The 18983-nt window shown below is 34.2% G+C and overlaps 1 protein-coding gene across 4 annotated transcripts; it reads right to left on the reverse strand.

Annotated features, from left to right (window-relative positions):
* Positions 1-787: 787 nt before the first annotated feature.
* Positions 788-12393, reverse strand: LOC107853481 (putative uncharacterized protein DDB_G0287975). 4 transcript variants are annotated; one of them, XM_016698468.2, is made up of 5 exons: positions 12089-12393; positions 11425-11629; positions 1489-1570; positions 1278-1407; positions 788-1202 (listed from the first exon to the last, which is right to left on the reverse strand). In XM_016698468.2, the coding sequence occupies exons 1-5, from the start codon at positions 12236-12238 to the stop codon at positions 1023-1025; spliced, it is 747 nt and encodes a 248-aa protein (XP_016553954.1). In that variant the 5' UTR covers positions 12239-12393; the 3' UTR covers positions 788-1022. The 4 variants fall into 4 exon arrangements, with proteins under 4 accessions (XP_016553954.1, XP_016553955.1, XP_016553956.1 ...); XM_016698469.2 differs by having other exon boundaries at positions 1489-1558; positions 12089-12392; XM_016698470.2 differs by having other exon boundaries at positions 788-1146; positions 12089-12388.
* Positions 12394-18983: the final 6590 nt, after the last annotated feature.

Raw genomic sequence — 18983 nt, forward strand, 5'->3', positions numbered from 1 at the left:
TAGTCAAAGGGAGAACCTTTTTAACACCAAATGCCTTATTAAGGAAGTTGTGTGCTCTTTGATCATTGATGGAGGTAGTTGTGCCAATATTGCTAGTAGTACTTTGGTTGAATTCTTGAAGCTGCCCACAATCCCTCATACTAACCCATATAAGTTTCAATGGTTGAATGAATGTGGGGAGTTAAAGGTAATCACTACTAAAAAAATGCCAAAAAGCGACGGCCAAAACCGACGGCTGACGTCGCTTTTTTGGGCAAAAGCGACGAATTTCCATCGCTTTTTTTTTCGTCTCAAAAAGGGGAGTTGTTTTTTGGAAAACGACGGCCTTCATCACTTTTATTACAACAAACGTCACTTTTAGAAAAAAAATATTTGTTATTCTTTGAAAAAGCGACGTTGTGCGTCGCTTTTTGTTCTACAGGTGAAGAACACATGATGAACCAAAAGCGACGTCGTGCGTCACTTTTTGTTCAACACATGATGAATAAAAAATGACGTTGTGCATCGTTTTATTGAAAAAAATATATTTTTTTCAAAAAAATTGACACCGTCCGTCGTAATTTGAAAAGAATAAAATATATATTTTTTAAAAAAGCGACGTTGGTCGTCGCTTTATGTTTTCATAATGAATAAAAAGCGACGACCATCGTCACTTTTTGTTCTTCATAATAAATAAAAAGCGACGTTGGTCGTCGCTTTTTGTTCTTCATAATGAATAAAAAAGTGACGACCGTTCTCTTTTCTGCATTTTTTTTAATGCAGAAATCTGCATTTTCTACATCTCACCTGCCAAATAAAAATGCAATTGAATATATACATCCCTCATGCAACACACATTATTACAATAATCATACAACACACTACATCAACAAATCATTTAAGCAATTCAAATCAACAACACTTAAACAATGAATCCAACAACATTCAAAATACTTAAACACTCCTAAAGATTTTTCACTAATTAAAAGATAAGTTCAAAAATATCTAAAAATTATCTAAAAGTCAAGTTCAACAACACAACACTAAGGAATAGCTCCAATAAACTCCTCATCACTCTCTGTTTCCTCTTCGCTACTTGTTTCAGGAGCAACGACTTGTGTCAAGGCAGATCTAAAATGTGCAATCTGATGTGACATAGCAGCATGTCTGTAAAAAATTGTAGAAATAGCCTGATCATGCTTTGCCAACCAACAATACATTGTCTGAAAATCAATTGACTAGTGTTATATGATTATATATATATACCGTAAATAATATAATAATTAAATCTAATATACCTTAAACTCTTGAAACATGGCTTGTTTAGAGACTATTGGAATGTCCCACCACTCGTGGCAAGGATATGTAAAAAGTCTCATAACGCTCTCCCTTACAGCCTCATTAACTTCTTTTGACGCGGGATACCACCTGTAAATAACATAATAAGTATGTAAGCTTGAATATTTTATTAATGAAAAAATAAACCTATCAATTGAAAAATAAACTTACGAAGATCCACCAGGCTCGATAAACACTCTACCAAGCATGTCCGTATCTTCAAGAATTAGACCAATCAAATCTGCATCGATATCTTATAACCCAACAAGTGATGATACGGTTCAAGGTAGGAAACTACTTTGACGAGGTGTTTTGTGATGTTATTCCTATGCAAGCATGTCAACTATTTTTAGGGAGGCCATGGCAATATGATCGAGCTACCATGCATGATGGAAGAACCAATACATATACTTTTGACTTCCAAGACCGTAGGCTTACACTCCACCCCCTCTCACCATTACAAGTGGTAAAAGTTCATCAACAAGTAGGGGAGTTGAAGGAGAAGTGGAAGAAGGAGAATAGAGGGGAAGCCGAGAGTGGTAGTGGTGAAGGAGGAAAGGCAGCAATGGTACAGAAAGGAAGGAAGTCCTCACTTGTGGGACTTGCCCACAAAGATCCCTTATTTCTCACTAACGTAGGTACTAGCACTTTACCTAGTATCGGTTTTTCTTGTGTGCAGGTTCAAAATCGTGAGCTTCCAAAGGAGAACACAAAGAAAGTTCCTTGCCAACACATGCTTGATGATCCCATGGAACCCTTGGCTAAGAATCCACACTTCGAAAAGGGCCATGAACAGATAATTCAAAGAAAAAGTCTTGAAGATGATGGAGCCATGAATTTGAGGTCAAATTCCTTTCAAGATGGAGAGGACGATACGGGATGGCCATGAAGATCGATGTGTGTGCAAGTGTGACACGAGACCATCCAAGGAAGTGTATGTATTTAAGTGTGAAGACATGCCTTGAGTGTCTTAAAAAGACTATAAGGCAGCCCATTTATACACTCCAAACTCACCCTCTTCATTAAGGGTAAAGGTGTCCTTTTGCCATCCTTTTTGTAAAGACTATTTAAGGTGTTCCTTTAGATTTGTTCCTTAGTTAGCTTATTCTTGAAATCACTTGTAATACTGAACATCACTTTCCTCTTAAGAAGAGAGTAGACCACCACTTTGAAATCACAAGAAATGGTTTCTTCTTGTGTTGTGTGTATCGGCTAGAAACAAGAATGCTTGAGTGAATCGAGTTCCCCTTGTGTTCCGTAAGAACGTGGTGATTGTTAACTTGTTTTGTGGATGTTTTAGAGTATTAATACACTCTTAAGTTGATGCATTATGAGTTCTCATTGTGTCAAGTTATATATCTTCTTTATCGTTGAAGTTTGAGTTTGTTGTTTCCGTTTAGTGTCTTGTGCATGTGGACTGTTTATGTGTTTGCGGACTGTTTTCTTGCTCTTTGAGATACTATTTGGTATCAATACAAAAGCAAAACAATCAACTCTATAATAATTCAAACTTGGACCTAATAGAATTATCAAATCATCCATCTAGAGTCATATTGACCGAAAGTTAATCATAGTCAATCTTAAGTTTGTGATCCTAATCACCCCAAATGCCTCGGAATATAGTCAATTATTCAATCAACTCAAAAATTATATTCTGATCAAACTTCTCAACTTTTAAATCTTCAAAACAGAAAAACTCACCATGTCTGTTCTATCAGCTCAAAAATTATAGCACTCATCCCAACAGGTCATATATAAACACCAAGAAGCTACAAAATGATCATAAGGGTCGTTACAACTAGATCATTTGCATCTCCATTCCTTTGATAGAGTTGCCTCATTGTTCTATAATATCATTGAAATCACGTCGTACCTACCCCCACTCCACCCCACCCACCCCCTAAAAAAAACTATACCAAAAAGTTCATTGACACCTAAATTTTACGAGGATCCTATTGTCCCCCTTAAATTTATTGTTTTTGTATTTTTGTGCTTTTTTTGTGCTGGCATAGCTGTCAAGTTGATATAAAAAGAGCACAAAATACTCTACTACTTGAAATCACGTCATCAAAAAAAGCATAAAATAGAGAAAATTAAATTTAGATATGTTATAACAATTTCGATTATACTTTCTTTTAGGGGGACGGGGCGTACTAGTGCCTTATTTTTAACAAAAAAAAAAAGAAAAAAACAGATAAATAAATTTATGTCATACTTTCATTTGCATGACATAAGGTGAGTGTGGCTTCGGTGGAAGTCAAGATGAGGGAGGCGAGGTTGAGATGGTTCAGTCATGTGATGAGGAGGAGCACGGATGCCCAAGTGAGGAGGTGTGAGAGGTTGTCGAGGGATGATTTCAAGCATGGTAGAGGTACCCCGAAGAAATATTGGAAGGAGGTGATTAGACATGACATGGAGCAGCTCCAGCTTACCGAGGACATGATCCTGGATAGGAAGTTGTGGGGCAGGCGAATTAGGGTAGAAAGTTAGTCTGAATTTAGGGTATGATATCTTTTGATATGTCACTTGGAGTATCTTGTTTATGGTATTGTTGAGTTTACTAATCCCTATTGTATCTCTCATTTTTGCACCCTTCATTATAATGACTAGTTACTTGCACCCTTCATTATAATGACTAGTTACTAAGGTGATTAAATCACGTATACCTTACTTGATTTATTCCCTATAAAAATTATGGACAAGTTTTCAAAATTTTGTAAATATTTAGACATCGTGAATTCTTCAGAATTTTTCCTATAAATTGTCACGTGAAAACATTTATATTACTCTGTCCACCTCAATTATATGAATTAGTTTGACTTGACATTAAATTTAAAAATGAAAGATTTTGAAATATGTAATCTAAAATAAGTTATAGATATTCGTGTGACTATAAATCATTTCATTAAAGATAAAATTAATATTTTAAATATAAAAAACAGTCAGTATTTTTTAGAGTGAATGAAAAGAAATGTGAGTTATATAAATTGAATCAGAGAAAGTAGAATTTAAAGCTAACACCTTCTAGTGTATGACCTGTAAATCAAAAAAGTTTTACGCTTATCAAGTTGCATCATTCCAAGTGACAACTATTTCTACGTCAACATGCTTAACATATGTAGAATTCAAATACTCAATTTTTTTTTTATAAGTTTGTATTGATCTGTGATGCAACATCACTTACTAAGACTCATCACTTCATTATTTTCTGGCATCTAAATCTCTCACGAGGTTTCATTTAAATTTAAAAAGGATCTTAAATCAGTGAGCAAGAAAGTCCAAAACTTGAGGAGCATCTACAGCAAACACTCGGAAATTCCAACCAAGTTGCTTGGGAACTGTAATGCCTATGCAAACAGTTGCTCCAACACCTTTGAGATTTCAAGGAAAAATCTGTACTTGCCAAAACTCAAGAGGCAGTAATGCAGCGTCTGCGATGGACAAGCATTTGGATATAAGAGTTCATGAAGTTAGAACTCCACATAAAAGCAAAATGTTCGAGTAGAACACGTATCTGCTTTCTGCTTAGCTACAATATTAAGATCAACGCGACTCCGCGACCTCTGATCTCATCTTAAACAGAATATTATAATCGAAGGATGATATTGAAACACAAGTCAGTGATGTTCAGTCTATATATCAAATTACTTGCTCTAGGTAAAAGTTCTAGGTCACATACAATTTCAGTCAATCAAGGAAATACAAGGTGATACAAAATGGAGTCATTTCGCAACACTAACAATCAACCCTTCACCTAGAAGAATAGAGGAATCAACAGACTTTTTCAACAGAATTACATACATAGTACAATTCAATTGGACATGGAGGACACTGCAGCACAGGCTTTTTCCTTCTCGGTAGGTTGAGGCTCTGGATACACACGGAAAGATGGACAGTCAGTGACAAAAGGGAAAACTGAGTCATGATCTAATCTTCATCAAAGATGCAATAGCTAGGGCAGCAAACAAATGAATATCTGCTGCAAATATCAGCATAAAACAGGTGGCGGTCATATAAGGGCAGCCTGGTGCACTAAGCTCCCGCTATGCACAGGGTCCGGGGAAGGGCCCGACCACAAGGATCTATTTTATGCAGTCTCACCTTACATTTCTACTATTGGCGGTCATATGACTTAACATATATGAAATACTGACAGGTAATCTTTCTTTTTCTTTATGGATACGAGTGTATTCTATATTTATTCGAGAAAAAGACATGTAAGGAAAGCATGCAAACAATTTTCCAATGTCTTCTCTTGTCAACATTACAATCCACAATGATTAGGGAAAGAGTAGGATAGAGGTTATGCCATTATGCTATGATGCAATTTATGGGATTAGAAATGGAGTTGTATTTTCCCAAACCAAATGTGGTAGTTTCGTGTCTTCCTGCCTATGTGGGGCTAAGTCATGAAAGTACATTGTGGTAATGTTTCCCCAATGCACTGATTGATTGAGCTCTCTCGAAAGACAAGGGTGCACGTCAACAGAGTCATGGTACGAGGTAAGGTTGGAAAAAATATGAATGAAAACCACAAAAGATTAACGCTTGCAACACGTTACAAAGCTTCTCTAATGACGATATTCACTCTCTTTACTTTGTGGGATTGCTATGACATTCATGCAACTTACGTGTAGCAGATATGGCAAGTCTTTTTAACTTGCTACACTAACAGAGAAATTCTTGTTAGGAAAGCATCAAATAGCAACTTGATCTTTTAAGTCTTAGAAGTATCAAGTTGCTATTTCTTGCTTTGCTACCAGAATCACTATTTGTTTAGTTAGAAACTAAAACGGCTTGTCATATCCACTAAAGCTATTTTCATTCATATGTTATATCAATTTCACAAAAGATAGGGAGAAAATATCGCTAAAGAGAAGCGTTTTAAACACGTTCCGTGCCAACTTTTGTCTTCCAACAACCAAAAAGTTACATTTTTCATCTGTACTTACCCAATGGAAGATGGTGACTAGAATGGGAAACAAGGACGACCTTGTAGTAATAAGAAAACAAAGATCAGTGGCCTGTTTCGTCACTGATCCAAAATGAAACCACCCCAGTACAAACCCCCACCTTTGTTTTCTGGATCACTGTTGCTAAAGACAAAAAGATCAAAATGCAAAGAGAGTGGAAAATTTATCAGGCCATGAATGCCACTAAAGCAGAATAGAGGCATGCCAGCCCATAGAACCACCCTCTCAGGAACTCCACCCTGGTTGTTCGGAGGTCTTTTCTGGACGATCTAGTCCACGGCTTTGACCTTTGGTTCAGAGCAGAGGAGAGCCAAAGCGTCTACCAGAAAGTGGTGTACAAGCCTTTATTGATAACTTGACATTTGGGGTTTCTGTTCTCGTGTTTGCTCTAACTAGATTAAGCATGGGCAAGACTTTGTCTGGAAAAGTTGTTAAACAAAGCCATGTTTGGAGATTATGTGAACTGGTGGAAGAAGAACATCAGTGATGAAAACCACTGGCTGAGAATTGTAATAACAAACCAAGATTTGTTTTTGATGAAGCTGTAATAAACCAAGATTTTGACATCTTTATGTTTTGATGGCGCAAGCTTCACAAGATGAAGATACTGCCTATTAAGAAGTAAGCGACAAGATGAGGTTCTCTATTTTCTAACTCCTCTACTTATCTAAAACTTTTATTTATTGTTTATATTTGACAACTTCTAATAGTTAAAGACCCTTTTCTCAGAACTATAAAAAAAGTTGCATACCTTAAAGTAAAACTTCTAAATCTTTTCTTTCGATTGGTAAACTAAAATTATTAACCCTTGAACCGCCAAGTAATATTCATCCCAGAGAAAGACGAAAAGTTGAACTTACATTTCCATGCGATATCAACTGCACTGAATGTACCAAATTATGTCATAATATCTTCTAAAAATAAACATCACTAAAAGCTTAGAAATATGGTGTAACATTTACTGGACATGTGAACACCAACCGAGGTGGATTCAAGATTCGGAGACTCCAGGTGCCAAGTAGACTTATCGATTAATAATTGGAAACTCTAAATCCTACATGCGAGCAAACTTATGGCCAAGGGGCTCATTTGAACCCCTTTCGATGAAAACCTATACTATTTATACATGATTAAAATAATTTTTTATATATATTAATCCATATTGAATCCTATTCGACTAGTTCTTATATTTACTTCTTTCGATTTTTAACCCTCTTAGACTTTGGTTACTTCAGCTTTTTATTTATTCTAAAAGAGAAAACAAAAAATCTTTAAAAGTTAAAAAGGATTGTGCACATTGAAAAAACTGCAAAGTGATGAGGCTGGGACGGTCCTAGTGACTAACAGATCGGATAACAAGAGAATAAACAAGAAGATGAAAAATCTTTTTCTACTGTCTACTCTAACATATATATACATATATTTTTTTTAATGCTTCGTCCTTCTGAAATTGTACAAGGTTAAAAGTTTGAGGCATATCTTTACTGATGTTTATTCTATTTTTTTAACACTATTCTTCCTCTTGTTTTTAAAACTTAACAGTTAATCGTGGAGAATATAATTGAAGTTGATTGACTTGACTAGTGCATATATTCTGAATTTTCCAAAGAGAAAAATTTATAGAAAGTATGATTTTCTGAAACATTGTCCCATCATGTATTAGTTATGAAATCAACGTTGTTCGATTAGTGGATCGAACTTCATATATGCTTTTGATAGTAAACATTTAAAAAGAGAAACTTGTTTATTTTATACTAAACAAATACTAATTAAAAAAATAAAAGAAAAGTTAAAAAGGAACATAACTGAGCTAAACTAATCAAACTTACGTTGCCAGCGGGTATTGAACCCGGGCACCTTGTGCAAATAAACATTAAAAAGAAAAACTTGTTTATTTTATACTAAACAAATACTAATTAAAAAAAATAAAATAAAAGTTAAAAAGGAACATAACTAAGCTAAACTAATCAAATTTACGTTGCCAACGGGTATCAAACCCGGGCACCTTGTGCAATATAAAAGACCCTCTACCACTGGCACAATAGTCAGCTTTTGCTGACTAGGTGGCAAGTTTACTATTTATATATATGCTATATATATATATATATATACTTATATATACATAAAATTTCCGTCGAAATTTACGGGTGACGTGGCACCCTCACGGGCCTTAATAAATCTGCCCCTGAACACCAATGTGGTTATAATTTGCATAGTGGGATAGACAATGTACTGGGCAGCCTAAACAGAAGAATTGGCATACTTTTGCTAAGGCATAGATGATTAGCTAATTAGCATCTAAAGAGAACCATGCACCTCCAACCATGAGAATTGAGGGGCTCAAGTTAAAAAGGGGGAGGTAAGGAAAGCTACCGGTGGTCCCTGCAGAGGGGTAACTTGAGCAGGGGAGGAGGGGAAGAGCTTACTGTATCCAAGAAACAGAAAGAAGGAAACCTTGTAAATTCATGTAGAAAAACAGAGCTTGTCGGAGCATCAGAAAACTTAAATTTGATGGATCAATCCTACACAATATTTGGAAACTATAAAAGGAGAATTTTTAAAATCTCTCTATACCTAGAAAACAAATAGAGGATTTTACTCGTGTTGATGAAACCCCTGTGACCCAAACCAGCGGTTTTGATCTTAATTTTACTTCAGTTAACTAAGAATGAATTTTTCTTTTTTTCTCAAATCAGTTTCAAGGATCTTTATCCCCACAAAGATAAGTCTGCTTACATCCTATTCTCTCCAGATCCCACTTGGTCATTGTGTTTCAAGGAGAATTTTGGGGTCAAAACCAACAGTCAAAAAATCAGTTTTGTCAAAGGATCCAAAGTCCAAAAACTAAAGCCTCACTAAAATAGTTCAAAGACTAATCCATGGTCTTTATAGTTATAAAGTAAAGTCTATCGACCTATAAGTTTGAAAGTTGAACTAATAAGTTTACTTCAAAGTCCAATGTACATTGTAGTAACGGCGAGACACATGTCAAGATCTTATTTGTTGCCCCTTTTTTTAATTTAATTCATCCCAAATCAAATCCCAACATCCGACCCACTGTGTCACCCGTCCCATGGAATCTTCAAGAGACCCAAACAAAAAAAACCACGTTTCTCTCTCACTCTCACAATTGTTGTTGAATAGCTCTATCAGGTTATCTTCTTTCTTTCTATTTGCCTACTTCCTATCCAGTTCAGCGGCCAATGCTTGTGTTGTCTTTCCCTTCATTCCTTTTTTTTTTAAGGGTTCTTCCATTTTCATGTGATGGACGGGTGGCGGTAGGAGTTCAAGAAAAGACTACTTTGGCAATACTTTCTTGAAATGCAATTGTGATCAGACACTTTATCTAAAGCTATTGGCATATTACATTCGTTTTAAAGGAAAATTCCTTACGAGTTGTGTTTCTGCATGCATTTGCATGGCGTTCATGGAAGAAAAAATAATTTTGTTGGATTTTTGGATTAATAATTTCACTTGTTTTTTCAAATTTCAAATAAACTTTGTCTAAAAATATTAATCTCTCGATCTGTCATTTAACAAGTCCAAAACCAAAGCTGAAGCCGACCGACGACGGCGCGAGGCACCCCTTGGTTCTTGCCTCACTATCCACTTGAAGGTGTGTTTCTTATAAAACACTTGAAAGTCGCTTTCTCCCATCAATATGGGAGAACCATACTTTTCTTTAAGTGAGTACACTTTCCTTTTTAAGTGTGAGCTCACTTTCCCTCCAATAATTCTCTCTATTTTCCATTCACACATCCAATTGAACCTAACAAACTCTGCTTGTGGAAGCACAAAATCCCATTTAAAATATGCTTTTCCAAGAAAATTGGCAATAAATTTTCCAAGATTTTGTTAACTCCTTCCATTTGACCATCTTTCGGGGATGACTTGATAAGCTAAGCAACAAATCACTTCCAATGATTCTCCACAAGTAGGTCAAATATGACTCGTGAACTTCGCATCTCAATTCCAAGTGATAGTTTTCGAAATTCCATAAAGGCGCACACTCTCTTTGAAGTATAAATCAACAATATGAGAAGCATCGCAATTATAAACATGGCACAAAATCAGCCATTTTCGGGAATCTATCAAATCCTTGTTTGATTTCATACGACATGCCTATCACAGTCATGCCTTTGTTGAGTCTTCGGTAATCCTAAAGAAAAATCCATGCCCACATATTCCCAAGGAGCTTCAAGATTAGACAATGACTTATACATACACATGTTTTAATTTCACGTCATTGCTAAATGGAAAATACGACACTTCTTAATATGCCTCATGGCATCTCGTTCCATCTTGGTGCATCTAAATTTTTCTTTTATAAGAGCTAAAGCATTATCCCTTCCAAAGTGTCCAACCAATCCTCCACTATGAGCTAGTCGTCAAGCATTACAACTCACAAAATAAACCTAATCTTCGTTATGCATCATGGAGTGTTTCATCAAGGTTTCGCGTTCCTTCTCAAGCATAAATTTGGTTTGTAAAATAAGGTAGTTGGTTCCTTAAGTCTTCGTTCTTATTTTCTAATGATCCAAAAGCTTGTCACTTATTGATGCCACAGCTTATCAAATGATGAATCAAAAGTTTGTCATTTTTTAATATAATGATTCAGCGGCTTGTCATCCTTAATTTTTTTTCGTTCTTATCTTGATGATATTAGTCGTCATCCATATCTTTAATATCTATCACACATTTTTTCTTAATCTAAAATCACTTAAGATATAAGCCTAGATAAAGGCTTTAGAAGCCTTGATGTAAATAACACTGTATTATTTTCATATAAAGCTTTGTGCTTTAGCATGCTTCTTTTAAGAGAGTGTTTCCTCTTAAGTGAGTTATCCTTGGAAATAGTCAACCAAGGTCGCCTCTTTTCTGGCTATCCTATCACGCAGGGATTCCTAACCTTGCAAATAATGGCAAACCCCCAAGGTTCTGGCGTCATGTTCATTTCCTTGTACATAAGACGCCAATCAAAGAACTACAAATATCTGAACCTTGTTGGACAATAAAGTTGAACCTTTCCATTTTCATACTCTAATAATGTCTAGAACCGAGGAGTAAAGTGTAACAAGTAATTTCATTCTGGATTCACCAAGAAGACTGAAAAAAGAGAAATATGATGCCTTACTTGATATGAGCGCCTTAGGTCTGGTTTTAAAAAGAATCCTTTGACGAATTACTCCAATGACGTCCAATTCCACCATTGATGAACTGATGTTATCCTTCTCTTCTTCGGTGTCAAGTTTGATTTTTTTCAATACTAACATTGGCTTTTTCAAGGGCACCTTGGTTCCAGTCAACTCATGATATCCAACTGTAAATGTATAAGTTTCCTTAAAAAAAGCCAGAAAATTAAAAAAAAAATGAGATTCCTAAAATTTCATCCTTCAAGCAACAAAAAATGTAGATGTTCACAATAATAGCGTGATCCATGGCAGTATTAACGGCATTTTATATGTTTCAGATCCATTTACTTACTTTCAAAGGGCATTAAGACGTTCATTTTTTTTTTAATTATGGTTGGAAACAGTAAAACCAGAGTTAAGAAAAACTCATGTTTAGTAACAATGAATAATAATGAAAGTACTTTTTTTTTTCAAAAACCAAATATCCAATTGATAAAAATGGAAGATCCCCAGACTCCACTTGGTGGGAATATGCTGGGTATGTTGTTGTAGTTGTAAAAATGGAAGAAAAATTACACGAAGTATTATGATTATTGCTCATTTTGAGCATAAAGCAGTTGCAGCAACAAAAATCAAGAAAAGGATGGCGAGTAGTAAGCGAAAAACCTGGGAAGTGGGGCGGCAGAGAGAGCCAATCTGAAGATTTTGGAGGTGATCTTTGAAGGAGGGTTGGGCTTCAACAACACCTTGAAGCTCTAGAATTGCCCATTCTGGGCATTTCTCTTCTCCGCAGCTGCATTTTACCTGAATCTGCATTTATATCACAATTGGAACAAGGGTTGGGCTTCAACAACACAGGACGGTTCAAGTTCAGATATTCGCTCTTTGAGGTGGAAGGGTTTTCCCCCCTTTTAGTTTCGAGATGGAATTGGATTTTGGCGGCAAAGCTTGTGGCATACATAAACGGTGTCGTTACAAGAAAAAAAAGAAATAGGAGAAGGTCAAATATACTCCTTTGGAAATAGTTTAAATATACCCCATCATTATATTTTAGGTTTAAATATATCCATTCCATTATATTTTCAATTCAAATATACTCTTCTGCTATTGAAATAGTTTAAATACACCCCTCGTTAAATTTTAGTTTAAATATACTTCTCATTAAAATTTTGGTTCAAATATACTTATACTTTTGATTCAAATATACCTCTTTTATTATAGACACAAATTGACCTTTAAATTTGGCAGTTAAACATGTGTCAAAGTCCAAAATCAAATGGCTTGCGTTCAATTTCATGTGTCCTCATTGTTTTAAAAGTCCGCGCCTTTAATTCGTTCTTGATCAATTTTCTCTACTTTGAAATCACGTTACGATGGAACTATGCCAGCATGGAAACAGTTGTTAAGCAAGCCTTTTCATGCTTAATTTTGGAATCATTAATCAAAAGCTCCAAGAAGTATGTTGGGTGGATCATCTGTCTCTGCTTTAATTTATTTCATGGCGTTGAATCTAATAGAACCGATGCATCATATTCCTATAAATTATTAACAAAACAATTTCAACTTCCATCATTTGCATGCATAATGACTTGCATTATGAGAATTTAGGATCATAAATAGAAGTGTTTTGAATTATTTGATAGATATATCTTCAACAATTTTGATCATAGCATTGAACTTCAAGAGTTCCAATGAAAGAGGAACTATCATGAAAACAAGAAATAAGGTTATTGAAAGAGGAGTATTTAATTAGAAGAAAAAGATAAAAAGAAAAAAAAATAATTCAACACAAAGGGAATTGGTTCGGATTGAGTTGAACAGGTGGAATCTAAAATAGATCGATATTTAAAATTGGGGATGGGTCACTTCATTCTGAACTTGCCACCTGTTCTATCTTCAAAATTTAGGACAGATTTGTGCCAATATATAATATGAGGGGTATATTTGGGCAGGAAGTATAACAAAAGGGATATATTTAAACCGAAAACAACTAATATATTTAAACTATTTTAAATAGTACAACGGTATATCTTGACCGAAAGTATGATGAGAGGACATATTTGAACCAAAAATTTGAAAAAGAATATATTTAAATTATTTTCAATAATACTTCTTTGGAGATAGTGGTATAAACTGTGTACATTTTACCTTCCTCAGACCTCACTATGTGGGAATATACTGATTTTGTTGTTGTAGTTGTTATACAAAGGTGTATTTGGCCCTTCTCCAAAAATATAATTATGAAAAATATAATTACTTCATCTTTTTCGCTTACTTTTACTCCATCTCACTTGGCCTCATTTGTTAGGTCATTGAGCTTGAGGTATAAACTAGGAAGTTTGTAATTCGCCACTTTTATCATTTGCTAGTAAAATATTGTTGTTGTTGTTGTTATTATTATTATTATTTTAAAGTCATTAATATTTTGTTACTTTTTATAGAAAAAATTATTTTGATAAATATATCCTTGACTTAAATACGTCCATCAAATGGCGCAAGAATTCAGAAGATTAACAAGTGGAACTCAAGGAAATTCATGAATTTCAAGAACTAGTTGAAGTTTCAAATCAAGAAAGAATTTATCATTTCAAATCTTTATAAGTTCAAAATGATTTTGCAAGGTTTTGGATTTTTCCAAAGTCCAAATACTACTTTCAATTGTATGGAATTTTCACGACCACTGATACGTAAAGTAATAAAGCACAAGCATCCGTTAGTGGCTGATCCAAACTTTTCATCAAGTGGATTCAATACGTAAAAAATAAATATACAATGAATCAAATAAAACAAAGTTTGATTAACTAAAATCTATTATTACAATTCTATTATACGAGTTTTGATTTCTTGAAATCTATTCATGATGCTCTCATCAGAAATAATATTAAATATTTTTTTCTATATACATCTGCTCATGAAACCATCATCCATTTCATTTCTCAATTCACTCTTGATCAACTTAATTTTTGAAAAGGCTCTTTCAACTGTAGCAGTAGAAACCAACAAGAGCAATGCAAACTTTACAAAATAAAACACACACAAAAAATAATTAAAGTTCTTTTTTTTCCCAACTAGCTCCTTAGAAGGGTCACCTGCAAGTGTACTAAACCACTAAGTGTTATTACGTAATGTGTAAAATGTGATAAAAGTAAAATATGGGATTAATTTTAAATGTGTTTGTATCTAATTTATCAATTGTAAGAGTAGTTTGCGAAATGAGAACTAGATAAATTTGTAATCAAAGATTAAAATCACTTGGGGTTATGCCCTTATGAGTGTGAAGGCATGCATAGGTAATTGGATATTTGCTTAATTCAACTAATCATTATGCGTAGGTTAATTCTTAGATCTTAATGCTAATTTGTTAATAAAACATTAAATGTCACAAGTGTATTCTTTCAAACACCTCACAAATGTTACTTCCTAAGCAACTTAAAACCTCAATTTAGTAGTTTTATGTCTAAAATCTACCATTAAATGATGAATACAAAGTCATAGTTGACCACTACTCCTCACCCTTATCCCCTTTATCAACGAAGATAAGGAATCTAAGCTTAATTAGAGTTTGCAACCTCCAATTATAGGTTGGTAACAAGGACTAGAGGTCAAAGCCATAACAATTAATTAATTAAAAAGAAAAATAAACAATACTCATGTAATAATTACTACTCAATCATACATAACCCCAAGTTAAAAAATTTAGCTACTCATATAGAAAGAAAAAAAATATACCCATATTTTCATTGAAGTCTTCCATTGAATCTAAATATTCACAAATGAAATCCAAATTCAAACTAAAAAACAAGTAATAAATCAAATTCCAACTTTAGAATTTCAACTACAAACTTCTAGATCTCAAAATTGAAAACAATAGGGTTCCAAGCTGTCAAAAAGTCATTTATAGCTAAAGAATGAGCCAAGAATTTATGAAAAATGACATTTTTGGCAATGGGACTTCGACATCACCAAAGTCCACAACGATACTTCCAAGTGTTTCGTTGATCGCCAAATTGACATTGACTTTGAGCTTCAATGATTTGTGCTTAGTAACTTTGGCGTTGGATTTTGTTTCGCTGAATTGTTCGGCAATACACTGAGCTTTCTTTCCTTATTGCCAAACTACTTCAACTGGATCTTAGTTGAACTATTGATTTGGCTAATACAACTTTATTTCAGCAAAATGTCGATGACTTTGGTGATTCACCAAATATCTTTGGTGATGATCTTTGACGTTTTAGCTCCAATTTTTCATCTTTTTGCTTCTTTATTCTCTATCAACCACTTCTTGATTTATACCCTGATCATAAACCAAATTAATTATTAAAACTAACTCAAATTGTCATCGAGGACTTCATTTCTTACTATTTTAAGGCCAAATGAGTCACAAATTACTGACTCATGAATATCCCCAACTTAAAATTTTGCTTGTCCTCGATTAAATTAACGCACATACAACAAAATCAACATTGCCTACAAATGATACTACTCGAAAGCTTAGATACATCCTTTTTTTGTGAAAACACTTTTCCCTCATGACTTTGAAAACACTGGGACAAGTATCACCTATCAAATACTTAATTTATGAACAAAAGACCTCAAATATTGACTTACTATTACCAAGCCACACACTTGTTCATAGACCTCAACTAAGATTAAAGAATACTCAAGTAGTACAGTTAAGTGTCTTCACAACAAAGAATTCCTTCTCTTAATGAGTGACCAAAATTTAAATTGTGGACTACCAGGAATTACTCATACTCTCAAAGTCGATTATGAATACGAGTACCATGCCATAGGCTTTCCCATATGCTCCAGTTCACCACACTCAATCATGCTACATTGGAGATCACTAAGGTCTTATTTTGACTTATAGTGTAGACAACGAGTAAGGTAAGTAAAGTTAGGGTGATAGTGGCTCTACCCTCTCGAATCATATAATAAGACCTCAATTACATTTCTTTCCAAAGGCTAGCTTCTTATAAAATACCAACGACCAATTCTCTAAGATTTTCATGTTATATTTCCTCCTTCTATCCTTTAAAATATAAACTTCAAATATTTACAAACTAAAAACACAATTACAACTCTTTTTCATTTCTCTCTCTCTCTAGTATTTATAAGAAATATGAGGATAACTAGCAGAGGAAGCAAATGAACCCAATAATATGAACTTTTGATTACAAATTTAACTCAATGGTTCATGTGTTTGTATCCAATTTATCAATCATAATCTTAGTTTTATAATTAACTATTAAAGTCACTTGGGGTTACGCCCTCGCGAGTGTAAGTGCATGAATGGGGTAATTGGATATTTTCCTAATTCAACTAATCATTATAGGTAGGGTAGGTCTTAAATCTTAATGCTAATTTATCAATAAAACATTAAATGTTACAAGTGAATTCTTTCGAACATCTCACAAGTTTACTTTCTAACCAAACTAAAACCTCAATTTAGTAGCCTTTAAGATCTACCATTAAATAATGAATATCAAGTCATTATTGACCACCATTCCTCACCCTTATACCCTTTGTCAAGGAAGATAAGATATCTAAGCTTAATTAGCATTTTCAACATCCAATTATAGGTTAGTAACATGGAGTAGAGGTCAAACCATAACAATTAATAAATTAACAAGGTAAATAAACAACACCTATGCAATAATCACTACTCAATCATATATAACCCTAACTTGGGGAATTTAGCTACTCATAGAGGAAAAAAAAGGAAATATGAACATATTCGCATTGAAGTCTTCTATTCAATCTAAATATTCACTAATAAAATCCAAATTCATAATAAAGAACAATCAATAAACCAAATTATAACTTTAGGGTTTCAACGTTGAACTTCTAGATCTCAAAATTGACATAAAGTAGGGTTCTAAGCTGCCAAAAAGTCTTTTGTAGTCGAAGCAAAAACAAGCCAAGAATTTATAAAAATGCTACCACACACACTTTGGAGATGGTACTTTGATGATATCGAAGTCTACGGTGATACGTCGAAGTACCTCTTTGATTGACAAATTGATATTGACTGTGAGCTTCAATGATTTGCGCCTAGTAACTTTGGCGATGGATTTCGCTTCACCGAACTATTTTAAAATATGTCGAGCTTCCTTTCCTTATTGCCAAACTACTTTGATTGGATCTTAGTTAAATCTAATGTGGGTGATGGAACTTTATTTCTGCAATATGTCGAGCATCGCCTTTTGAATTTTAGCACCAACTCTCCATCTTTTTGCTTCTTTATACTCTATCAACCACTTTTGGCTTCTACCCTGATAATAAACCAAACTAATTATTAAAACTAACTCAAATAGGCATTGAGGACTTCATTTCTTACCATTTTTAGGTCAGATGAGTCGCAAACTACCGACTCATCAACATCCCAACTTAAAACTTTGCTCATCCTTGAGTAACTTAATTCACACACAACAAAATTAACATTGCCTACAAACAATACTACTTGGGAGCTTAGATACATTCTTCTTTTGTGAAAACACTTTACCTTTATGGTTTTGAAACATTGGTTACAAGTGTCGCCCATAAACACTTAATTTACGAACAACAAGCCTCAAATGTTGACTATTTATTACCAGCCACACACTTGCTCATAGACCTCAACTAGGATTAAAGAATGGTCAAGTAGTATAATCAAATGCCCTCACAACAAAGAAGTTCCTTCTCTCAAGGAACGATTGAAATTTAAACAAGGGACTACCATGAATCACTGACACTCTCAAAGACGATCATGAATAGGAGTACCATGTCGTAGGCTTTTCCATATGCTCCACTTCACCATACTCAAGCATGCTACATTAGAGATCACTAAGGTCTTACTTCATCTTGTAGTATAGACAACAAGTAAAGTAGGTAAAGTTAGGGTTATAGTGACTCTACCCTCTCGAAGCATTTAGTGAGACCTCACTTACATTTTTTCCCTAAGACTAGCTTCTTATGAATTATCAAGGACCAATTCTCTAAGATTTTCATGCTATCTTCTTATCTCATATCCTTTAAAAAAATAAACTTCTTTAAATATTTACAATTTAAAAATACAATTACTATTCTTTTTCATTTCTTGTTTTTTCTTTTTTTAGTATTTATAAGGAATATGATGATATCTAGAAGAGAAAGCAAATGGTACCAAATATTATCAACTATCAATTATAAATCTAACTGAATGACTCCTCCACCCCTAACTTAGGCTTTTGGCCTAAGTTGGTTTATAGCCTCACCAAAATACTTCAAGAAGTATTTGATTCAAAATAGGGAATTGTGTGAGACGGGTTTTGACTTTTAATAAGGTTTCTCAAGAAAAAGGGTTCCAAGGCAGAAATTAGGGCAAAAATTGGTCACTCAACTCATAATGGAAATAGTTATTTGGTCAGTTTTGGGGTTCTGTAATTAACCAAGTTTTCAAGCTCTAGAACCGTCAAAAGATAGGCCACTAAATTAGTTTTACAATGCCACAATTTTACCTTAATTCGATATCATGGCAAAAGTTATGAAAAATTTCCTAAAGGTCTTCCAAACTGCTAGCAACAAGGACTCAGACAACGAC

The sequence above is a fragment of the Capsicum annuum genome, chromosome 6 (genome assembly GCF_002878395.1).
Source record: "Capsicum annuum cultivar UCD-10X-F1 chromosome 6, UCD10Xv1.1, whole genome shotgun sequence".
In the NCBI taxonomy this organism is placed as follows: Eukaryota; Viridiplantae; Streptophyta; class Magnoliopsida; order Solanales; family Solanaceae; genus Capsicum; species Capsicum annuum.